Raw genomic sequence first — 20,928 nt, 5'->3', positions numbered from 1 at the left:
GGGGTGACATTTGAAGACCTGAGTGAGCAGAGGAAAAGTGTCTGGAGGAGGAAGGTTTAAACAAGGAGGCATTTGTGTAGAAGTGCCCTGTAAGTTTATATTCTCTGGAGGATGCCAGTGGCTGGAGCAGAGTAGTGAGGAGGCAACTGAGGGAGGCAATGGGGAGCTGGGGGAGACTGCGGAGCGTTCATTGCGACACAGTAAGCTGAGTTTTGAGTGACAATGGCTGATTTCCATATTAACAGATCAAGAAGACTTCTGGGTTGAGAATAAATTTGTTTGCACCAGAGTGAGGGTCGGGGGAGGAGGGTGAGCAAAGGCCAAAGCAAGGAAATTGGTTAGGAGGCAACTCCAATAAGAGGTGAGAAATGGGAGGCTTTGGGCCAGGTGGGAACAGCCAACGCAGTGAGTTTAGAGAGACTAGGTATATTCTCAATGCAAAGCTGGGAGAACTCACTGGTTAGCTAGCTGCGAGAGGCATGTGAACAAAACCACGAGTAGGATAACTTATGAGCAACTGCAGGGTGAGGAAAAATGTCAGGTTTTTCTGCCTCCCGCCATTGGGATGGATGATGGATCCTTGCGGTCCTGAATGCATGCCTGATGGTGGGCACCTGGAATAGGGTGTGGGCATAGGTGGATGTGATTCACCTGGGCTAAGACTGGGCTTTTGGGGGCAGCGTCACGCGGACGCCAGCAGCAGCAGCAGAAGCCGAAAGAGAAGAAGCCCGAAGCAGAAGCAGAGGGGGCCGGAGAGCCTAGATAGAGTGAAGACTTGCTGGGGGCTAGGAGGCCTGCCAGCACCCCTGCCTGCCGTATGCCTGGTGAACCCCAATAAAAGACCTGCAAAAAAAACACTGAGGACTCTGACTCCTCCTTTACCTCGTCTGCATGGGATCAGAAAACCTGCACTGTGGTCATTCTTGACCTTTACAGCAACCAAAAGGATGGAGCTGGGGCAGACTTTAGGAAAGTGGGAACTGTTTGGGATGTTGCCTCTGAACATGAGAGAAGGGAGATCTGCTGTGTGTATTTTCAGTGAAATAGCAGTTGGGGTCATTAGCCAAGAGTGAGTGCGCTGGTGCTCGATGGTTGAGAAGAGAGAACATTTGTTGAGGAGAGCAGGGGAATGGAAGGACGAGGGTCATACTGTAAAATTCAGGGGCCGTGTTAAAGGCCCACTTGACCTTAATGTGGTTGTGGTTGTATGTTTCCTTACATACAACATGAAGGCACACAGGGGCAGTATGGTGTTGTAATAGGGTGGTCCCCAGGAAAGAGGGAGGTTCCAGGTTTCCTGCCCCACCCAAGGGACGGTGGAGCTGAGCAGGAAGAGAAGAAGCTGCAGAGGAGACTGAGGAAGGAAGGAAGCAGGATGGAGCCAGAAGGAGACCTGGAGGAGGCGCATGGAGCCTAGAGACATGTGAAGAAACTGCGCTTGTCTTTTGGTCGTGGACTGGGTGACACGGATGTGGGTGAGACCCGTGGGGAGGTGACAATGGCAGCTTTTATCTTGATGTTGATTTTGCTCTTTTCCTTCTGGGCTTGTCTGGTTGTTTCTGACCCTTTTCTGTGGGTTCCCACTGGAAGATGCTTTAGACTTGGGGCAGGCTTTGGGGCCTTGCTCTGGGCCAATCCCATTTGGATGGAGTTTTACCCACGAGGGGACAGGTAACTTTGGGGGTGCTTGATTTAGAAATTAGATTCTTTGCCTTTCTTGTATTGTTTCCTAATTGTATTAAAGTTCCTTCCCATTAAAGTCTCATATGTTTTGTGTTGATGCGGCGGATGGCAGAACCCATTTAAAATAGGCAGGTTTGCAGGGTTTGGGCTGCCCCTCTCCCTGCCCTATAACAGTGTCAGGAGAGCGCAGGAATTCACTGTGGTTGAAGGCCCACTGAGTATAATGGAACAAGGGGAATTCATTCACTCCGCCCCCAGGCCCATCAACAGGAGAGGAAGTGGAAACCACCACCACCTGCCAGTGTCAGGGGAGAGAGCAGCTTCATTTGGAGCAAAGAAGAAAAGGACGAAAAGAGGCTGAGGATCTGGGGTTTCCCTTATTCGTGGCAAAACTGTTTCAGTGGAATGGTGTGGCCTGCCTGGGGTGAGCCAAGGAACAACTGAGAGAACAGAAATTGACAGACAAGTGCACAACCCTCAAAAATTCTTGCTCTGAAGGAGAAGTTAACTGAAGGCAGAAGACAAGGTTTGTGTATTTTTAAAGTTGTAAGATATTATGGCATATCTTCATACCAATGGAAAAGATCCAGTGAAGAGGGTAAAAAATTGATGACTGAGAAATGGGTTAAGTGGGTAGATGTTTGCAAAAGCAAAGCCTCCAAGATCAGTGAACATTGTCTCCAAGGCTTAAGTGGAAGAACTGACTTTAGAAGCAGTTCGGTAGAAAGAATGTGGCAAAGTAAGGCTGTAGGCAGAGGGTTGGTGGCGATAATGAAGTGAGGAGATAGTGAAGGGAAGATAGTGAGTTCTAAGGGAGTGGGGAGATAGTGAAGGAGAGATAGTGAGTTCGCTTTACAATAGACTGTATTTTCTCTCACCTGAGAGTTGATGGTGGTGGTGGTGGGGGGGTTATGTTGGAGATTTGATGAATGACAAAGGAAGGTGAAGAAATAGTCACAAGGTGGGGAAAATGAAACTACTAAGGAATTGCAGGTTTATGAGTCAGTATGGAGTGCCCATAGGAGATCTGTGGTCATAAATCTGTAGTGAGACAGGCGACTGAGCACGGTCATTTTTCCCAATCAGGCCTTCCTACTTGTGTGTGGTTGTCAAGTAAGTGGTATAACAAGGACTGAAATGCCCCCATTCCAGAAAATTTTGGAGATGGTGTATTATTGATTTTTCTCCCCCAGCTGAAAAAAAAAAGTAATGGTGAAATAAAACTTTCATGATCAAGTTGATGTAGCTTTTGGCTACATTTAAAAAAAAAAAAACATGGTCTGATGACATCGCTGGTTTGGTCAGGGTTTACTTGGCTAGGAGACTTTGAGTTAATATCACCTGATCTGAATTTCACAAGCAATTTCAATATACAATGAGTGCCATATGTTATAAGGAAACACCATAGCACATGGGGAAAATTTATAAAACAGCTTTGACATCAACAGCAAGGGATACATTTAACCTTTCCTTTTCACATCGATTTTATGATAGCAATATTACAGCAAGTGAAAATGAAATCTGCTGTCTAATCTATTATCACCAGCAACATTAAAGAAAAGAGAGTTTCTTTGGGATTGTATGGAAAAGAACTTAAAGAAAAATATTTTGAACAGGACTTAAAAGTAAACATTATAAATTTTTTTATTACATTCAATTGTCATTTATAATTACAAGGATTAAGCAAATATCATCCAATGTCAATAGAGATTCAGGGTGATAATTTGCAGTATTTAGGGACAAAATAACAGCTTCATAGAAATTTTCAATTCATTTAAAACCCATCAAGTTTCATTTAAGTAATAAGATAAGCTTTTGCTCTGGATATAAACTTCCATTTGGCTTATACAATTCCATTTTCTCCAACTGGAAGCTGTGCAGGATCCAGCCCTACTCTCTTCATTGATACAGCAATATCAAACAAATAGTCGTAACACTCACACCTATGAGAGAAAAAGCAAGAAGGTGTTTAGTAAAACAGAGTTCACCAAACCCCGTCCATCAAGTTAGCCCTGTTTCTGGCACATTTAATTCTAGGCCAAGTTTTTCTTATTTTGCCCCAACATTATTAAAACATGGAGTGCGATCATAATAAATTATGCAACCTTTTCATGATCTACATCTTAGGAAATAAAAGGAAGTTTATAATATACTCTCTATTGAACTTTATATTTTTTACTATGTGCCACACTTTAAAGAATAAATGTGGCAAATCATCATTAGACTTGGTTTGCTCTATTCTGTCTTTCAGACTTAAACTGTGAACAATATTTGTCTCCTTGTCTGTATCAAAGGGCAGAGTCGTGCTAAATAAATAATTTATCCAATAAATATTACATAATGAAGATAATACAAATATCAAGAAATAATGATAAGCTACTTAGATTTAAGCCAATTTGATCAACAACACACACGCACACACACAATCACACTTCCTTTTCAATGATAAACTGTATTTTGTTCTCTTTCACATTTGGAGTGTGATGACTTGTCCCAGGAATGTTCTTTGATTTAGGCTTACATGGTTTTTGCCTTCTCCCAAGTCTCTCCCCAGACATATACTCCATGACGTCTGACCAGTACTGCACAGGAGTCTGGGTATTCGTTCATTGCACAAGCCATTCGTTCTTTGAGGTCCTTCTCCTCGGGTGTATTCTCAATAATGGGGACCACTAACATATCATCGTATCTGTGAGATGAAACAAGTCACTTTCCTTTTTAAAATGAACGTATACATATATAACATTTATAATTTTTTCAAGTAACCACTTAGACATTCTCTTTATAGCTGAAAAGTCGCTCCAAATTACAAACAAGATGCTGCATGCTATTCTGTGTATCTTGCATAAAAATCTGTATCAAAAGGCACCTTGGGAATTTGGCAGGCATTTTTCTAATCCTGAGCGTCAGTGGCAGAAATTTGTATAGGATACCAAAACCTAACAAAGGAATATCAAGATCATACAAGTATTTATTTGAAGCAGAGACAAGCATAGTACTTTTAACAGGAGATGGCAAATGATAGATCTCAGAATCAGAAGAGTGGGAAGGATTAACAGTTGAACTACTTATTAAGGAGGAATTTCTCAATGATATAAAATAATTTTATTTTACCTCTGTAGGACCTTACTATGTCTCATCTAGCCAATACAGGTATGGCTTATGGCAGTGGGATAGCAAGAACCTCCAGGAGAAAACTAGTAAAGGTAAACATTTTCGGGGTGTTCTCAAATCTGTGGCCTCAGAACTTCTTTTATTGCCATCCTTGTTTTTGGTAAATACATGTGATGAAATCGGAACACGCATCTTCCTTTCTGTTCAAGTAATAATATTTAAGCAAACGACTTTGTTACTGGAAAGATTAAGTCTATCCCTGAAGTCATTTATAAGTAATCAAAACGCAGATGTTTTCCTTTTCACAGGAATTTTTCTTGCCTTGTTATTGTAACATCTGCTTTTTTACTACCTCTATAATGTCTTAACAACAACATCAAAACAACACTTCTAGCGAAAGAATCTCAGAAATCACTAATTTAGGGCAGGTATAGGCTTTGTAGCTGTCCTGTGATAAGTTGGCCAACCATTATTGTAAACAGTATGAAGTTGCCCATTGTCTCACTTAAGTAAAATTCTTGAATATGTAAGGGATGAATTGCTAGTCTCAAATCTTCCCTAGTATTGGCCAGGAGAACCACAGATTTTTATTTTCCACTAGCATATATTGAATAGTCAGAAAGAAAGCTAAGTCCATCCAAAGCACTGAATTTGTCAACAGCACACAAATCCTCCTAAGGCAATGAGAAAGAGAGCTAGAATAGTCTTTTGAAGGTCAAATATAGTGTCCTTACTCTACCATAGGTATGAGGTTTCCAAAAGGGAGGCCCATTATATTTAAAGATGGTAACCTTCCCTGATAAGAACTAGGGTACTTGAAAGTTTTCACTTTTAAAAGATGGATTTATAAAAAAATATAGAGAATATAAAATTTTTTTTATTCCATCCCACCTTCTTTTGAAACGACTCAGCATCCTCCCCAAATTCTGATATCAGCACTCCCAGAGCTGTGACTGACCCAGCTACTGATTTCCCATAAATAGAATCGCAATCAGCATCTCCAAAATGTGTGTATTCTGTAAACTGTGAAACATTCCAAACAACACATAGACTGTATGTGTCACATAACAAATGGCATCTTTCATTCGTGTTCTTTCTTCCACAAAGTTCCAAAGGCTCTCTGTTGTGCTGTTCTTCCACCTACCTTCTCACATATTCTCTTGACTGATTTTTCTTTTCTTTGCCAAAGTAATCAAATGCCAATGACATTGATAGCACACGTAATGCCTCTCCTTTAAGACCCAGATACAGGAAAGGCAAAAGGGGCTATACTTTCTCTAGTATGTACACTTTCATAACTTAAATATTTAACAGTTGTAAATAGGTGTTTCACAGTGCTGAGAAATGCTTTGGGCACACAATAAATATTAACTCAAATCAATTAATTTCTTTGCACACTAGTTTAAACATGTACGTTCGACAACATGCAGTAACAATAAGATATTACTATAATAACTGGCAACTTTTCTTCTAAACAAGGCAAGGGAGAATTAGGCCTTTGGGAAGTCAGGAGGGTGAAGGCTCAGGCGTAAGAATGCCAATACATCCGAGTGAAATGCTTGGGAACATGCTTCTTCACGTCACTTGAGTCCAGATTTACAAATAATTAGGTTTTTATGGGCTGAAGGGTTTATTTGATTTTTATCTAGACAGCCTCTGTTCTATACCACTTATGCTTTTCCAATGAAAAAGCTTTTTTTACTGAAAAATCCTAAAAATAGAGGCCTACTTAACAATTTAAATAATTCGCAAAATGCTTACAGAAATGAAAATACTCCACAAGTAACAAATCAAAACAAACTATAAACTGTAGTTTGAGCTGAAACTTCTGAAAGACAAAGTGAAATGAGGTGATCTTGCTGTTTTGGGTGCCTCAACAGAGGAACATAATCTCTCCATCTCTACAGAAATCTCAGCCAAAGTTTTTTTATGTTACTCTGACAAACACTTCATTATTCCTGTTGCTTATAATTTACCCAGTCTGGCTGGAGGAGGAGGAGGGGCCGTATCTGATTTGTGTCACTGAGAACAGATCTGGAAGTATAATATTAAATGGGGTATTATTTAACACAGATCCCACAACATCTCATAAAATGCAGAAAAAGATCAGTTATCCTGTTTATCAAAAGAAGGAGAAATGCTTTTCGAATTATTTAAGCAAAAATTGAAAAAAAATACCTATAATACCCTCCTGAGGTACATTTCCTTATTCCTTTTATCATCTCTTGATGTGTAATTTTAAACTCGCGTCCTGGAAAGAGGAGGGTGGCCATCACAGCGGCTTTAGAATGGGTGTGGATCACCGCGCCTGCTCCTGGGAGAGGAATAACGTCACATGCTCAGTGAAAATGAAATTTTACCTTTCAAAGAAGCATATACACACTTATACACAAACACACATAAATATTTACATATGGGCATCGACTTGTTTTTCCTTGGCCTGGAATAATAAACTGGTGGATAAGGAGGGTAAGGGAAGGAAGAAAAAATACTGATAGAAAAGTTAGAAAGAAAAGAAAAAAAAACTTTATCTGGCATCTGGACAAAACATACTGCTTTATACATGCTCCAGAAATATCTTTTAGATGGTCTGAAGTACAACTATAATAAATATGGACGTGATAATCCTAATGCTACAGCTAATGAGATGCCAATGTGCCAGCAGCTGGACAACCCCCCTTTAAATTTTATCTCTTTGCAGTTTCACTATAACCACAGAAGCAGATCCTATTTCCCCGTTATGATGGTCAAGGATGGAGGCTGAGAGAAGTGAAATAACTTGTGTGGTTCACAAGAGGCAGAACTTGAATGTGGACCTAGGTACTCTGATCTTCTGTCACCAAGTTAGGCTTCTCAGCTCAGTCCATGTCTTGGTAACAGAAGGGATGGTGAGGATATCTAGGCAGAGAAGTGATGGATTTACCTAAGAAGTTATTTGCATGCTATAAAATTCAGTAATGGCTAGTTGGAAGTTAATTTAGTTTTACGCTGTTATAATCCGTCCCTGAAAGTTATATCCTTCAGTTCTGGTTGATAATATCCAGGAAAGGAACACAGCATGGTTCCTCCCTCAGCATTCATTCAGTGGCTATAGGAAAGTGGCTCTGTTAAATAAATATACGTATTTCATTTATAATGACTTTATTGCTGCAGTTGAGACAGTACTTCAGTTACAATTTTCTATTTTCATGTCGTCATCGAGGGTCCACCTTTCCAGGCTGTTTTTCTAGTACAATTTTGGTAACTGGAATAAGACTCCTATTATCATCATACAATAAATTTTTCAAAAAGAAAGGACCACTTCCACTGAAACAAAGGCCATAGTTCTCCCTCATTTGATTGACTTCTACTACAAGTTCCCAGACATATAACTTTTAGCTAAGAATGGGAATCTGATTGTAAACATAGTATGTAGCCAGTCATTCTGACAATCTAGGGAAGTCAGGCTGACCTGCGTTGGAATTCTGGCCCGAACACTCACTGGCTATTTAATTTGGGGAAGTCTTCCCAGAGTCTCTGCCCACTTACATAAAAGGGAGTATTGCCAGACTTTTGTCACAGGCTGATGAGAGAACTGAATGGGTTAACCCATCCAAAGTTCCTGCACATAGTAGGTATTCAAGAAACTTTAACTCTGATCATAATTACCATTATTTAGGGGAGTTGTGAAGTTTTCTTTATGTTGAGTACATGTTCTGCCTACCTCTCATTATGTAAGCATTCATGAATAGAGGAGTACACTGGCTTTTCTTCAGCTTCTTACACGGTGGAGGCCCACTTATGTCCTGCCCAATTATGTCACACACAAACATGTCTTCAGGCTATTTAGAAAGGGAGAAAAATGAAGGAGGCTTATACGACATCAATGCAAATGTCACACAGTGCTGACATAAATGTATATACACTTTTTAATAATTTTAAATGTCTCATGTTTTCTCCATTTTTAGCCATTTTGAGAAATAAAGAATACTTTCTATTAATAAGAATATTATCGAAAGAGTTAAATCTTCCCTTAGAAACTGAAGGAGAAATGGGTATAAAGATGCTGCTGTCATTTCATCAGCTTAGCCTCTCAACTTGTCTATAATTTCAAAACTGTATATATATATATATCTATATATAGATATATATATATATTTTAAATTTTATTTATTTATTTACACAAGAACCGGAGTACAGGCCAGATGTGCGGGAGGATGAGAGGATTCGCCAGAGACAGAGCGGGGAACAGAACAGGCAGACTGATGAAATACACTGCTGAGGGGAACAGCGGGCGAGACAGGAGAGGTCTGCTGCGCCATGTGGGACCCTTGCCCAGTTGGCTGGGATCGAACCCGCGCTGCAGAGGCTGCGGACAGCTTCATAGTGCGGCACTCAACTGCCTGTGCCACCATGGGTGGCCCCAAAACTATATTTTAGGGAGACAAAATTAAGAAATTATCCAGAGGGATTTTTTTAACTTTTCCCTCACATTTCATAAGAGGAAAAACAGGGCCTCCCCTGTTTGAGCGCAGCGCTGTGAAGCTGTCCGCAGCCTCTACAGCACGGCTCGATACCAGCCAGCCAGCAAGAAACCCACATGGCGTGGCAGACCTCTCCTGTCTCACCCACTGCTCCCCTCAGCAGTGTATTTCACTCAGTCTGCCTATTCTGTTCCCCGCTCTGTCTCTGGTGAATCCTCTCACCCTCCTGCACATCTGACCTGTGTCCCGGTTCTTGTATGTATGAATAAAAAAATCTTTAAAAAAAAAAAAGAGGAAAAGCATAGCGTAAAAATTTCTATCCCCTGAGAAACTTAACTGGTATTGAGAAATACTGATCTAATAAGGTATATTATTCTTAAAGTTCTGAGGAATCACATATATGGGCAGATTTTTGTAGTAATGCATGCATATTTCTGACTTGGATCCTTCATTTGCCAGGGTTTACTACAAACTTCAATATAAGTATTTTATTAATGAAGCATTATGCCCTAGAGAGAAGTGTTATGGTCATTTTAACTAGATTTTGGGTATTACTCTAGCATTAATACAGAATGACTCATCTTACAATTTTGAAATGAAGTTTATAACAAATTGGAATAGCTTTGCTGTTATTAAATGTGAATCATTTTGCTTCATTTGAGACCAATCTGATTACCTTACTAGCCTGATAAAGATAGTATTAGAAAGCTGCAAAATTGTAATCACTTTTCATTTTCAGTTATGATTATACTATTCACTTTTACTTTCTAGAGGTTAAAATGACAAATCAGTAAATGTTTGCTGAAAAAAAAATTTTAACTAGTTTTTCAGCAAATATTTGTTGATTGGTCATTTTAAATACTCACAACAAAATCACTTTACAAAACTAACATCTCTTTTAAAATCATTTCCTTTTAACAAGTCAGTAGTCAAGTAGAGAAGAAAAGACATTTGGCTTTATGGATCCCTTTACCATACCTGAATCTGTTCCTTTTGCACTCCTGAAGGAGCTATGTAGATTTCATTGCTGGTAATACAAAAAAATAAAGAAATTGGTATTTATTTAATTCTAATGTTCTGGTTTTGCACAAAGAAAAATATCCTTGCAGTCAAATCAATAATGTTTTTTATAAACTAAGTCATATAAATAGTTGCTTGATTGAATTAATGGTATAGGCTGTATAGAAAGATTACCAAATTATTTTAATGTCTTTGTAATGACGATGACATAGTTATATGTTGGTACTTGCTTTTGGGTTTTAAGCTTTCATATGTATTTCTTTTTACAGTACAAAATCAATTATAACCAGGCTTTAATTAGGTTAGGAGAAATAAAAATCTGAAAATACATCTTTAGCATCCTTAGGCATGAATAAGCAGAGTTTATCCTATTATATGTCAAATACAGTTATTCTATAATCCAGTCAAGGAAAAATATGCTCATTAGGAGCAGGTTTCTGTCTTGCAAGGAATCAGGTTTAACTTTATTGTTTGAAATGCTCCTATAAAACATGAAGTTTAGAGACCTCTGCTGGGGGTTTTGTTAAATTACAGCAGGAACACTTTCGTGGGGAAATATAATAGGATGTTTCCTATTGGAAACACACATCTATCTTGTAAAAATATCTGGTAACAAGGCTAAAGCAACTGCAAAAAGTTAAAAACAAAAAGTTAAAAAGAAATGGCTCCATTTAGAGATTTCTCTGCTACAGGTTGTGCTACTGGGAATGCTCTACGCTCCATTTACCACAACGTGCTTTTAAAGTGGAGTTGGAAATTAATTTCAAAGTCACCGCTAAACGAAAAGAACAAACAAAACATTGCCTCTAAATTCTCTTTATCCTCAACAAGAACACTCTGGCTCATTTATCAGTTTCAGTTGGGTCTTAAGAGTTGCCATATAACATGCAAATGAAGGAAATGTCAGCACCTACACATTCCAGCTTTTGCCACTAAGGCAAGGAGAGAGGACTCTGATCAAATATTAATGGTTTCAAGGTGAGGAAGAGGATGATGGCCTATACTGAATTAAGCTGTCAAAGTTGTGGTTATTAATAAACCTATAGATTTGGAGCTGACAAAAATGTAAGACTAGTTGAGAATTTCTTTAAGGGCCCAGTTGTAAATGAAGGTATAGAATTAAGGCCTGGTTATAGAGTGAAATGCAAGGCAAAGCATTTGTCTTCATGAAGCAGCTCCTGCTTCGGAGTTTTGTTGCAAAAGAGAACCTTAGCATGGCATTCTTCTGGAACCAGAGGGATGGGTAGGGATCATCTTGTTAAGAAGATGATATATATATATATCATCTTATATTTATATTTAAATATATATGTCAAATATATTTACAAATACCAGGGATTCAAATCTTTTGTCTTTGTGTAACATGAAGAAACCCTAGACTCATGTGTGGTACAGAGTCCACTCACCTTCACTGCTAAATGGACATGTGGGATTTCTTGTGAGGAGAATTGGATGCAGTGCTGGGAACAGACCCAAACGAAGTACAAAACAGTCTGGTGGTAAATAAAACCTACTACAAGTAGGACAATCCAGAGCATTTATTTTGTTTATTCAAGTGATTTGGTCCACTAAATCTGTTTTTATCACTACCTTTGTAAAACAGAAATCAATTTAGACTTCGATCAACGTTGGGTAGTTAAAAGATTAACTAAAAAGCTTTTAAAAAATATATCTACACCTGTTAAAAAAAAAAAAAAAAGCTATCTGGATAAAAATAACAGAGCTTTTAGTCTAGGAGGGAAATATGCCAAAGACTAAAAGTGTACTATTTAGCTGGTACTGTAAGCCACAAACAAAAGGTGTTTTGAATTTCAAGGTGTTAAATTTTGGAATTTATTTCTTTATACTCCCTGCTCTTTCACAATGTGGTAATCAGGGGGACAAGCAGTCATAATATATCTATGAACAATTGCTTCTATTTTTATTTACTTCAAAAACAATTTCTTCTATTTTTATTCACTTCACTTCTATTTTTATTCACTTCAAAATATTTAAATCTTACTATGTCTCAACTATCTTATTTACCGGGTACATTTCATTTATTTTAATTCTAATAGCATAAATCAGGGTTAGTGTCTCCTGACTATGCTGTGAAAACAAGAAACTGCTAAATTTGGTGTGGACCCAAACTAAACACAACGACTTCTGATTACCCCGGATTTATTGCCTTGATAACTCTTATTTTCTTGGTCTTCCATTTCTTCCTACTGATTTAGGTCTCACATGTGACTTAGCCTACCTTTCTATATATCTCTTGGTACCACACACCAGTAGCATAAGCTGGAATGGTTTTACCCAAAACTTGGAATCATTAAATAATTTTATTAATCCCAAAGAGCTTACAATCAATATTTTTTTGAAAACAATCTAGTGGATTTGTACTTCATTCCAAATGTACTTGCTTAAAGAAAACCAAACTTTCACTAAGAGCATAAGAACAACATTGCTGATCAAGTTCTTGATGTGAACTTAGGAATTTATTTAAATAATAATAATACATTCAACAATCTACTACAAAACATCCATTTTATCTGGAACACACAAATTTAACCGACTCCCGAAAGAGTACTTTAAAATTGTGGCTGTTTCCAACTACGACCTCTAGGAGGAGCTCCTCACTCATTAAGGCTCTTAAGAAAAAACTACACATATGATGCAACTTGCCTATAAATTGATTGTACTGCTATAAAAGCCATTTAATTTTAAAAGGTGGCAGTGATGATTTTATGGTGGCCACACACAATGCCAATGCATGGATTAGTAAGATTCTTCTAGAAAGAGCATAGTCCTTTATATTTGGGTGACCACAAAAGTTTCATCTGGAGGTTCCTAATGGCCCCTTAGCTGCATTCTTCTACTTTTAACTTTGCCATTCTTCATTAAAAGAGTCAGATAGAAATAGTTATTTCAGCTTTGTAGGAATTCCTATTTGTACACAAACTACTTCTGCATTTAATACACTAATGCAAATAAAGAGTAGTCAACTAAAGGCAACATTCAGCATAATTTACTACAAATAATAATTTGAGAAATCAAATTACTGGAACTCAGCTCCTACGTGGATGAATGAGACAGTAATATCAAAGGTTGTCATCAAAGGACTTTGCTGTAAACAGGTCAAATTGGAGGTTTTGGCAAAATAATCTGAAAGCCTATGAAGCGCTGAATTAGCACAGGGTCAGAGGCAAGGGGTGTGGATGGATGGATGATGATTTATCAGGGGGAGCTGGACCTTTGCAGATGAGTGCGTCCCCACAGGTGAACTGTGACATTTGTTGACCAAGGCCCCCTCCTGTCGGCTCCCACAGTTCAATTAATATTTCATGAGGTCACTGAAGAGAAAATTACAATGACATCATCCTGCAGTATGCATAAAATCCCTTTTGTTCAAAATGCTCTGGCTGTATTTTACATTCCATTCCTTTCCTTCCTGCCGTCCCCTTGGGGGTGTTATTACATATACTCATTAGTATATAAATATTGTAGTATTCTAATTTTGCTAAAAAAGGTGAATTAGCATAAAGCAATAAATCAATCTACTCAGTTTAACACTCAACCTCCAGATAATAATATTCCTAAAACATTTCAGGGGGAAAAACATTAATTCTATTCCAGAAATACTATTCCAGATATTCCACCAACACTGTTTTCAGCATTAGTAAGTTACTTATTTCTTCATCCTGTTGGAGGGAGGACAATGAATAATTCTAATGAACAATTAAATAGCAGACCAGCAGCTGCTATGTCCATTAACAAGGACACCAGCACTTACAGATGTACACTGCTTTTCTTTTGACTCGCTAAACATAATTTTTAGGATTTTTAATGTTAGTAATCTACATTTAAGTGATTTTGAAATTTGTATGTAAACCTCTGAAACAAATCCTGTTTACTGAGAGGGAACCGTTTATATTTCCACACACATATACATACTTGGCAGCAAGTTATTTAACTCTGCTACTCTGAAGACTGAGAAATCAATTATTTTGATTAGACACTGTGGTTTTATTATAAATCCTTCCATATTTATTATAAGTGCAAATTATGCACACTTGTTCCATTCAATTATGCAAATATCCTTTTCTCCATTTAGAAGCTAAATACCTACAGTATCCCATAAAACTGCTCAATTGTTCTTAGGACATAACACATGCTAGGCTTTTGCAGTCCACTGACATGGAGAATTCTCAGCAATGAAATCAGCCAGGAACTTACCCATGCTTCAAGCTAATTCCTCCTCCAGTCCCAGTGACCCAGCCCAGATGGTAAAACTGTTTGCAAAGCTCTGGGATCAGGTGTCTCGGATGTTCCTTGTCCTTAAAAAGACAGACATTTTATCAAGTGATATTCTAGCTGACACTTCTATTAAGGAAGTTTAAGAAAACCCACCATAGACAGAGAGTATAGTGAGGGACAAAACTATTATAAAACATACTTTACATTTTTAATGTTTAGAAGGTGGATCTATATTATTTGACAACTGGGTTACTGAGTACAGGACAGTACAATCCAACACTATGGAAGAGGCTGCAAGCACAAGGTGGAGAAATGTCCCCTATATATCACAAATATCTACTGAAATGGATGGAATAAAAAAGAATTAGGAGCCAAAAGGAACATGCCTCAGTGTGTCCAGAAAATTTCTTTATGCAAAACGCGTTATTCAAATAAGGCATGATACACATGAAATATTATGATAGCTATTTGTTCATGTTCTGTATGGTGGGTTCAATTTTATTTTTGTACTAAAATGTGTATTTTTTCCATAGTATTATATTGTTTTCTCTTATTACAAAAGCAATCCAGACTCATTATGGAATAGAACATAAAAAGCACTCACTCAGAAACAATCACAATTAATTCTGGGTCCATTCTATAAAGATGTGTCTAAAGGGACATATGTTCCTATGTAGGGAGAAACATCCAGCCTAATTTTTATAAGCTTAGTGATTACTTCTTTAGAAAAAAATAAGCCAATGTTTCTTCTTTTTTTTTAAGTTAATGAAAAAAACAAAAAAGAAATACAATGAATACTATTTTTGGCAGTATGATATATAACCCTTACCTTGAAAACAAGTAAAAATGCTGAATAAATTATTTAAAATATATTTCAAAATAAATTGCTAAAGTGTAAGAAAGCAAAGTTTCATAGGAGCCATAAAAGAAACGAGATTAAGACTAGCTGTCAGGGAAGTGAGTTCCAAAGCCATGATTTCCCTGAAGATATTTGCAAACTGCTGGTGACCTTGAGATTCAATTTTGATAACTAAGGAAACCACTAGTTAAAACCTACAGCATGCTCAAAGTGAGGCATCTAATAGAAAATTCTTACATAAACAGGAAGAACCCATGAGGCTATGCACCCTCAAGGTAAGAGTGAACAAGAGACAGACCCACAGCACAGAGAAGCACAGCAAGAAAGCTTGTGTAGATTAATCTTGGCAATGGGGAGTGGGGAAAAGTGCCTTTGAGTCTTAAAAGGTATGATTATTGAACAGACTTTCAGCCATTTAACTGGATACCTGAAATTGTGGTGTTTTTCCAAATTCACTGTTGACATTTTATATAATCCACTTGAAATAGCCTTCAAAATATATAATAAAATATGGGACTGTTGAAAAATTAAAGTTCTGATTTGATACAGGCAAAGGAGTTAAGGGAAATAAAAGTCAAATCCACATCACACCATTTACTACTTAACATGATTTTGGCTTTTTAATTTACTCTTCATCCATAAATGAGAACATGGTGAAGATTAAAATGAGATATAACAGACATAAAACTCTCAGCACAATGTGTGACATAGTCAATACTTGTTTCCTTTGCATTTTAATGAGTTAAAAATTCTTCAGTTAAAATTAGTAATAAAACCAGGCTGTTTTTTTTAAATATCTGCCCTTACAAAATCTAGCCAAGAGTATCCATGGTGCAGATAATTTGCTATTTCCTTTTTTTGGGGGGAGGGGTATATAGATGAGTCTTCTCTAAAGAGAAGACTCCTGCAGTTTCCCAATCCTTAAAACCATCAATTTGCACAGCAAGTTGCAAACAGTATAGAAAATGCTCTGTGATTATGGGTCTCCCCTTTCCCTCTTATCTTTTCTAGTACTGAGGTATTATAGTAATTAGCAGCTTCATGCTACAGAAATAACAATGATATGGCAGCTGCTGTTAATAAAGTTGAATTCTATTGTTCAAGCCAAAAAAAATTACAATTTTAAGGAAAATCATCACCTATCAGCAGGAACGGAGGGATATATTTGTAAAAATGCAGTTATTGTCCAATATAAGAAAGTATAAATCAGAGTATATATTTAAACATGATAAGAAGAAAGGTTTAGTTAATAGTGTTTAGTTTTCCCCTGAATGTTGTCTTTTATTGATAGAGCTGGCTTGTAATTAGAGTAAGAATTTTAAGAAAGCTGTACCTAAAAATGGGCTATAATCAACTGCTTTATACTAGAGGTTCCACTGTAAGTGATGGAAAAACACTTAACAGTATTTCAAAAGGTTACAAACAAAACAACAGGCCCCACATGGAGTCACTTATGCTAAGCCCCATGTCACCAAAACCAGACTTAAGTTAATTGCAGTTTTGGCTCTCCCAGAAATCTTCAGCAGTCAATCCTGTATCTCCTTCCACTTCCACCACACTTAAAACCTCCTCACATTTGTCAAGCAGTGACTAGGAATCAAAAGATGTGGATCTGAGCCCCACTCTTGAGCACCTTGAAGACAATCAGTGACCCTTCCTGGGTTTCAGCTCCCTCATATTACTAAGGTGGATCAGTGACTTGCAGACTTCTAAATTCCAAGACCAACCATTTTTTGCTGTTTTTAAATTTTAGGGTCTGTTATTAGGTTGCTAAATTTGATATTAATTATATATAGTCATTTGATATTAATTATAGTCACCTTTCTCACAAAATAAAGGGAATTTTTAACGTAAAAAAGAGTAGGAAGGAAAACTTCAGATTAGTGGTAGATTTTTAAATTTAAAGCAATTAATATTGGGAAGCCTAGCTTTTCCATTGTCTTTATTTTTCTTATTTTGCAACAGTTGAATAACAACGTTCAGGGACAAATACTTGAGGATTAAATTTATCTTTTCCTAATTGGTTCCTTGTCTACAACTTTTCCTTTTACTCCAACTTACCCTTAGTTCTAGTGTTAGTGCTAAAGTAACATAATTTGGTCACTGAACTCCATTCCTTAAATCATTTAATGCTCAAATACTGTGTTTTTTGTTCTAGTTAAGTTCTGCTTTCTTGCACCAATTTAACAAAATATTTTTCTTCACTTTTTTATATAAATTCCTCAATTCTGTTCAACTGAGTCATGGCAGTCAACCTTCAGGATGGCTCTTGATGATCCCTGCCAACTGGTGTTATTCACCCGATGAACAACAGTCCTTCCCACATTGTAAATGGTGGCAGATGAAAGGGGGGCAGGTGTAGGGCAGAAATGATAGTATGTTCTTTCTGAGATTGGGTTATAAATGGCTGTAACTTCAGCTTTTGTTGCTGGCTTTTGGATCAACTGCTCTGGGGTAAGCCAGCTATATGTCACAGGGGGACTCAGCCTATGCAGTAGGGCCATGTGCCAAAAACTGAGGTCTAGGGCCAGTGAGGAACAGAACAGATCCTCCAGCAGCAGTTGAGCCTTGAGTTGACATGACAGCAGCTCCAGATGACAGCTTGACTGCTGCCTCTCCTGAATCAGACCTCAGCTAAACTCTCCTGGACTCCTAATCCTCAGAAACTGGGTGAAACAAATGTTTGTGTTTTAAGTTTAGGGTACTTCTTGTGCAGCAACAGATAACTAAGCCAATTTTCTTGCCAGCCAGAGAAATGTTTTTCTTTGTGCTGTTACTGCTTATGCTGGATCTCTGATTATCCCAACTCTACCGGTCAAATTCCCACCGTGAGCCTTTACACCAAGTTACCCACTCATTTCACCCATGATTCCTTTTCTTCCCAGCAGGAAGTCATCACTCCTTCCTCATTTGCTCTGGCATTTGCTCTAGCTACAACAGTTCATTCAATATACTTTTACTTAAAGCCCTAAAGAAATGAATACAAGTAAGACAAAAATCCTTACACTTGAGGAGCTCATAATCTAGTAAACAGTTTTGAAAAGGCAAAGTAATATGGACCACCAAGCCCCAAACACTCCATTAGAAATTTAGAACTCTTTCTACGTGACTTCTCAATCAATAACTAAGTCTCCTAATTTTACTGCCTAAATCCCTCACTCAGGCTACCTTTAGCTCTAATCTGTGTTACTACAACTTACTAATTTTGTCTCCAAAATTTTTTGTCATGTTTTTGGTCATTTTATTGCCCTGAGGACCAAATGCTACAGTATTTGTAGCATTGGCTTGTAAGATTGCAGCCTCAGGTCCTGTTTTCCTCATTAGTCTCATCTCTTCCCAAGTCCTTATCCCCTACTTTATATTCCACTAACACCAAACTTATCTCAATATGAGAAGCCACCAGACTCGACATGCTATTTCTCTATCTGGAAAGCCCTTACCTCCATTTCACATAGTTTCATCTTTCTGATCCTTTAGGCTTTGGTTGATATCGTCGTTTCCTGATGAGGTATTTGCTAACTCATCCATGTCTTTGTTCTTATCATATTTTTAACTTTTTCATCATAGAATAAATACCATATTATCCTTATCTTTTCAATTATGTGTATCTTTCGCTACATGCCATACTCTATGGGGAAAGTAAACATGTGGTTTGCACTCTTGATCCACAACATCTGGCATACAGTAGGCAATCACTAAATACTTGTGAATTATTCACTTACAATTGAATATTTCTCTTCCTTAAGCTTAGAGATTGATTCTCAATTGCCCACAAACCTGCCAAAACTACAGTAAACTTTTATGATTTCTTAAAACTCTTCTTACTGCTCTACTTGTTTCTTTGCTTAAAACCAGGTAAACATAAGTGACTAGAGGGGCTAACATATTTAGGTGCCAACAGAAATCTAGTGTGAGTAGTGGAGCTGGGGCAGACAGGCAAACACGTGTCCCCTTTAAGGGGATACTCACTAGTCAGCTGAACCCAGAGTCACTTATTCATGAAGGAATAAGTGCCAATGCCATCATATATTCTGAAGTTTTAAAAGAAATTGGAAATATTTTGGATTTTGATTATGTTGGTTCAAAATTTTTATGACCTTTGATTGGAACAAACATGCATGTCCACCAAATTGTCTAAGGGCCATGTTCCTCGGATCCCTTGTGAGGCACTTTTTAATGTTCATTTAGATTATGTTTCACCAAGATTTACTTATTGGGGCATGAACACATGCGCTAAAGATCTTAGCAATGATTCTAAGAACAGGTTGCTTTTAAATTCCTCATCTTCCTCACAGCCTGCCTAAGAGCTATTTGGAGTTGTCAGTCCTGTATCCAACATAGTCTCCCTTTCTATTCAATCTTGCCTGTCCAGCATTCTATCCTCATAGAGTCGTTTTGTTAGTCTAGGGGAAGTCACTTACTCACTTAACATACAATAGACGAGTATTAAGCAATAATAACCTGCTGCGTGTTACTACATTTTAATTGAGACCTTCAGTCCTATGAAAGACTAACGGGACAAATAAAGTGGGCTAATTTTAGGGGGCTTTCCGTAGCTCTGAAGCAGGGCTTCTCACATTGTAGTGCGTTTATTTCCATATTTACCTACATACCCTTGCTCACTTGTCTCAATCACCACTGTCTCTCTAAGCATGACGAAAATGTTTCATAAAATTGTTACTGTGTTTAATGAAACAGATTTGCTGCCCAAGGGGGGATTTCCTTAAGGAAAGGATTGCTTAAGAAAGAATCGTTTCTATACCCATGCCACTTAAACTGCGACAGGCAAAGAGCCTGTCAGAGCCTGTCTCCTGCTCAGAGGAAAAGTGCTGGCTACTGAGGCATGGCTCTGGGTCTGCAGAGTAACCCTTGCATGAGCACTTCACCTGTGCTGCTATGGCTTGACACTTAAAACATCAAGTGCTCTTTTCGCTCCATCATTTTTATTTCTCGACGTGTGCCGCTCAGCTATCGCCACCGGAGAGAGCAACGCCGAAGCGGTGACAGCAGCCGGTTCAAAGTCAGCAACCGAGATGGAGGTGGACATGGAGGTGGACGTGGAGGTGGGCGGCAACCGCTTCCGGTCCGGCCAGAAGCCCCGCCCAGCCGGCGCGTGGCCCCGCCCAGCCGGCGCGTGGCCCCGCCCCCTTTCCAGGTTCCGCCATGATGCCGCCACCTGCGTCTCGTTTCCTGGGAATTAAGGGCACGGCGGCCCCGCCCCTACCTGCGCGCCGTTACGCTCCGAGCAGCAGTCTCCTTCCGTAGCGCGACAACCAGACATGGCAGGAGTGGGGGGCACCCTCGGCTTCCAATCTGCGCAGGGCGTTACGTGCCGCGCTCTACCTGGGTCTGTGCAGCGAGGCCCCACGCGCAATCAGGCGGCGCCGCGGGCAGCCCGGACGCGGAGTGGATGAGGCGGGAGGCGGGAGGCGGGCCTGGGGGGGTCCTCGTCTCCCGTACAGGCGGCGGCGCAGTCGCCTGACTGGCAGGCGGGGCCGAGGAGGCCGGGGGCGGGGCCGAGGAGGCCGGGGGCGGGGCCGAGGAGCGCGAGAC

General features: G+C 38.8%; 2 protein-coding genes across 3 annotated transcripts in view; one reads left to right on the top strand and one right to left on the bottom strand.

Moving 5' to 3' along the window:
• Positions 1 to 3,310: 3,310 nt before the first annotated feature.
• APIP (APAF1 interacting protein) lies at positions 3,311 to 20,797 on the bottom strand. 2 transcript variants are annotated; one of them, XM_037522471.2, is made up of 7 exons: positions 20,600 to 20,797; positions 14,496 to 14,596; positions 10,239 to 10,287; positions 8,501 to 8,618; positions 6,976 to 7,111; positions 4,205 to 4,372; positions 3,311 to 3,626 (listed from the first exon to the last, which is right to left on the bottom strand). In XM_037522471.2, exons 1-7 carry the CDS (start codon positions 20,654 to 20,656, stop codon positions 3,527 to 3,529), a joined length of 729 nt encoding a protein of 242 aa, XP_037378368.1. In that variant the 5' UTR covers positions 20,657 to 20,797; the 3' UTR covers positions 3,311 to 3,526. The 2 variants fall into 2 exon arrangements, with proteins under 2 accessions (XP_037378368.1, XP_054555251.1); XM_054699276.1 differs by lacking the exon at positions 20,600 to 20,797 and adding an exon at positions 18,816 to 18,998.
• Positions 20,527 to 20,928, top strand: part of PDHX (pyruvate dehydrogenase complex component X) — a 54,141-nt gene continuing 53,739 nt past the window's right edge. Inside the window, exon 1 of the mRNA XM_054699275.1 lies at positions 20,527 to 20,722. The gene's annotated coding sequence lies outside the window, so the exon portion shown is untranslated. The remainder of the gene's footprint in view (positions 20,723 to 20,928) is intronic.

This window comes from Talpa occidentalis, unplaced genomic scaffold (genome assembly GCF_014898055.3).
Source record: "Talpa occidentalis isolate TD23 unplaced genomic scaffold, MPIMG_talOcc4v2.1 talOcc4.3, whole genome shotgun sequence".
In the NCBI taxonomy this organism is placed as follows: domain Eukaryota; kingdom Metazoa; phylum Chordata; class Mammalia; order Eulipotyphla; family Talpidae; genus Talpa; species Talpa occidentalis.
Note: the sequence above shows the minus strand (reverse complement) of the source record. Positions and strands in the feature narration are given on the sequence as shown.

Excerpts from the sequence above, each read along its gene's own strand:
- APIP (XM_037522471.2), bottom strand. The coding sequence starts at position 20,656 with ATGTCTGGTTGTCGCGCTACGGAAGGAGACTGCTGCTCGGAGCGTAAC. Across the intron at positions 4,373-6,975 it reads ACCTCAGGAGGGTATTATAG|ATACGATGATATGTTAGTGG; the intron begins GTATTTTTTTTC and ends TTCATCTCACAG. Across the intron at positions 3,627-4,204 it reads TGGGAGAAGGCAAAAACCAT|GTGTGAGTGTTACGACTATT; the intron begins GTAAGCCTAAAT and ends TTTCTCTCATAG.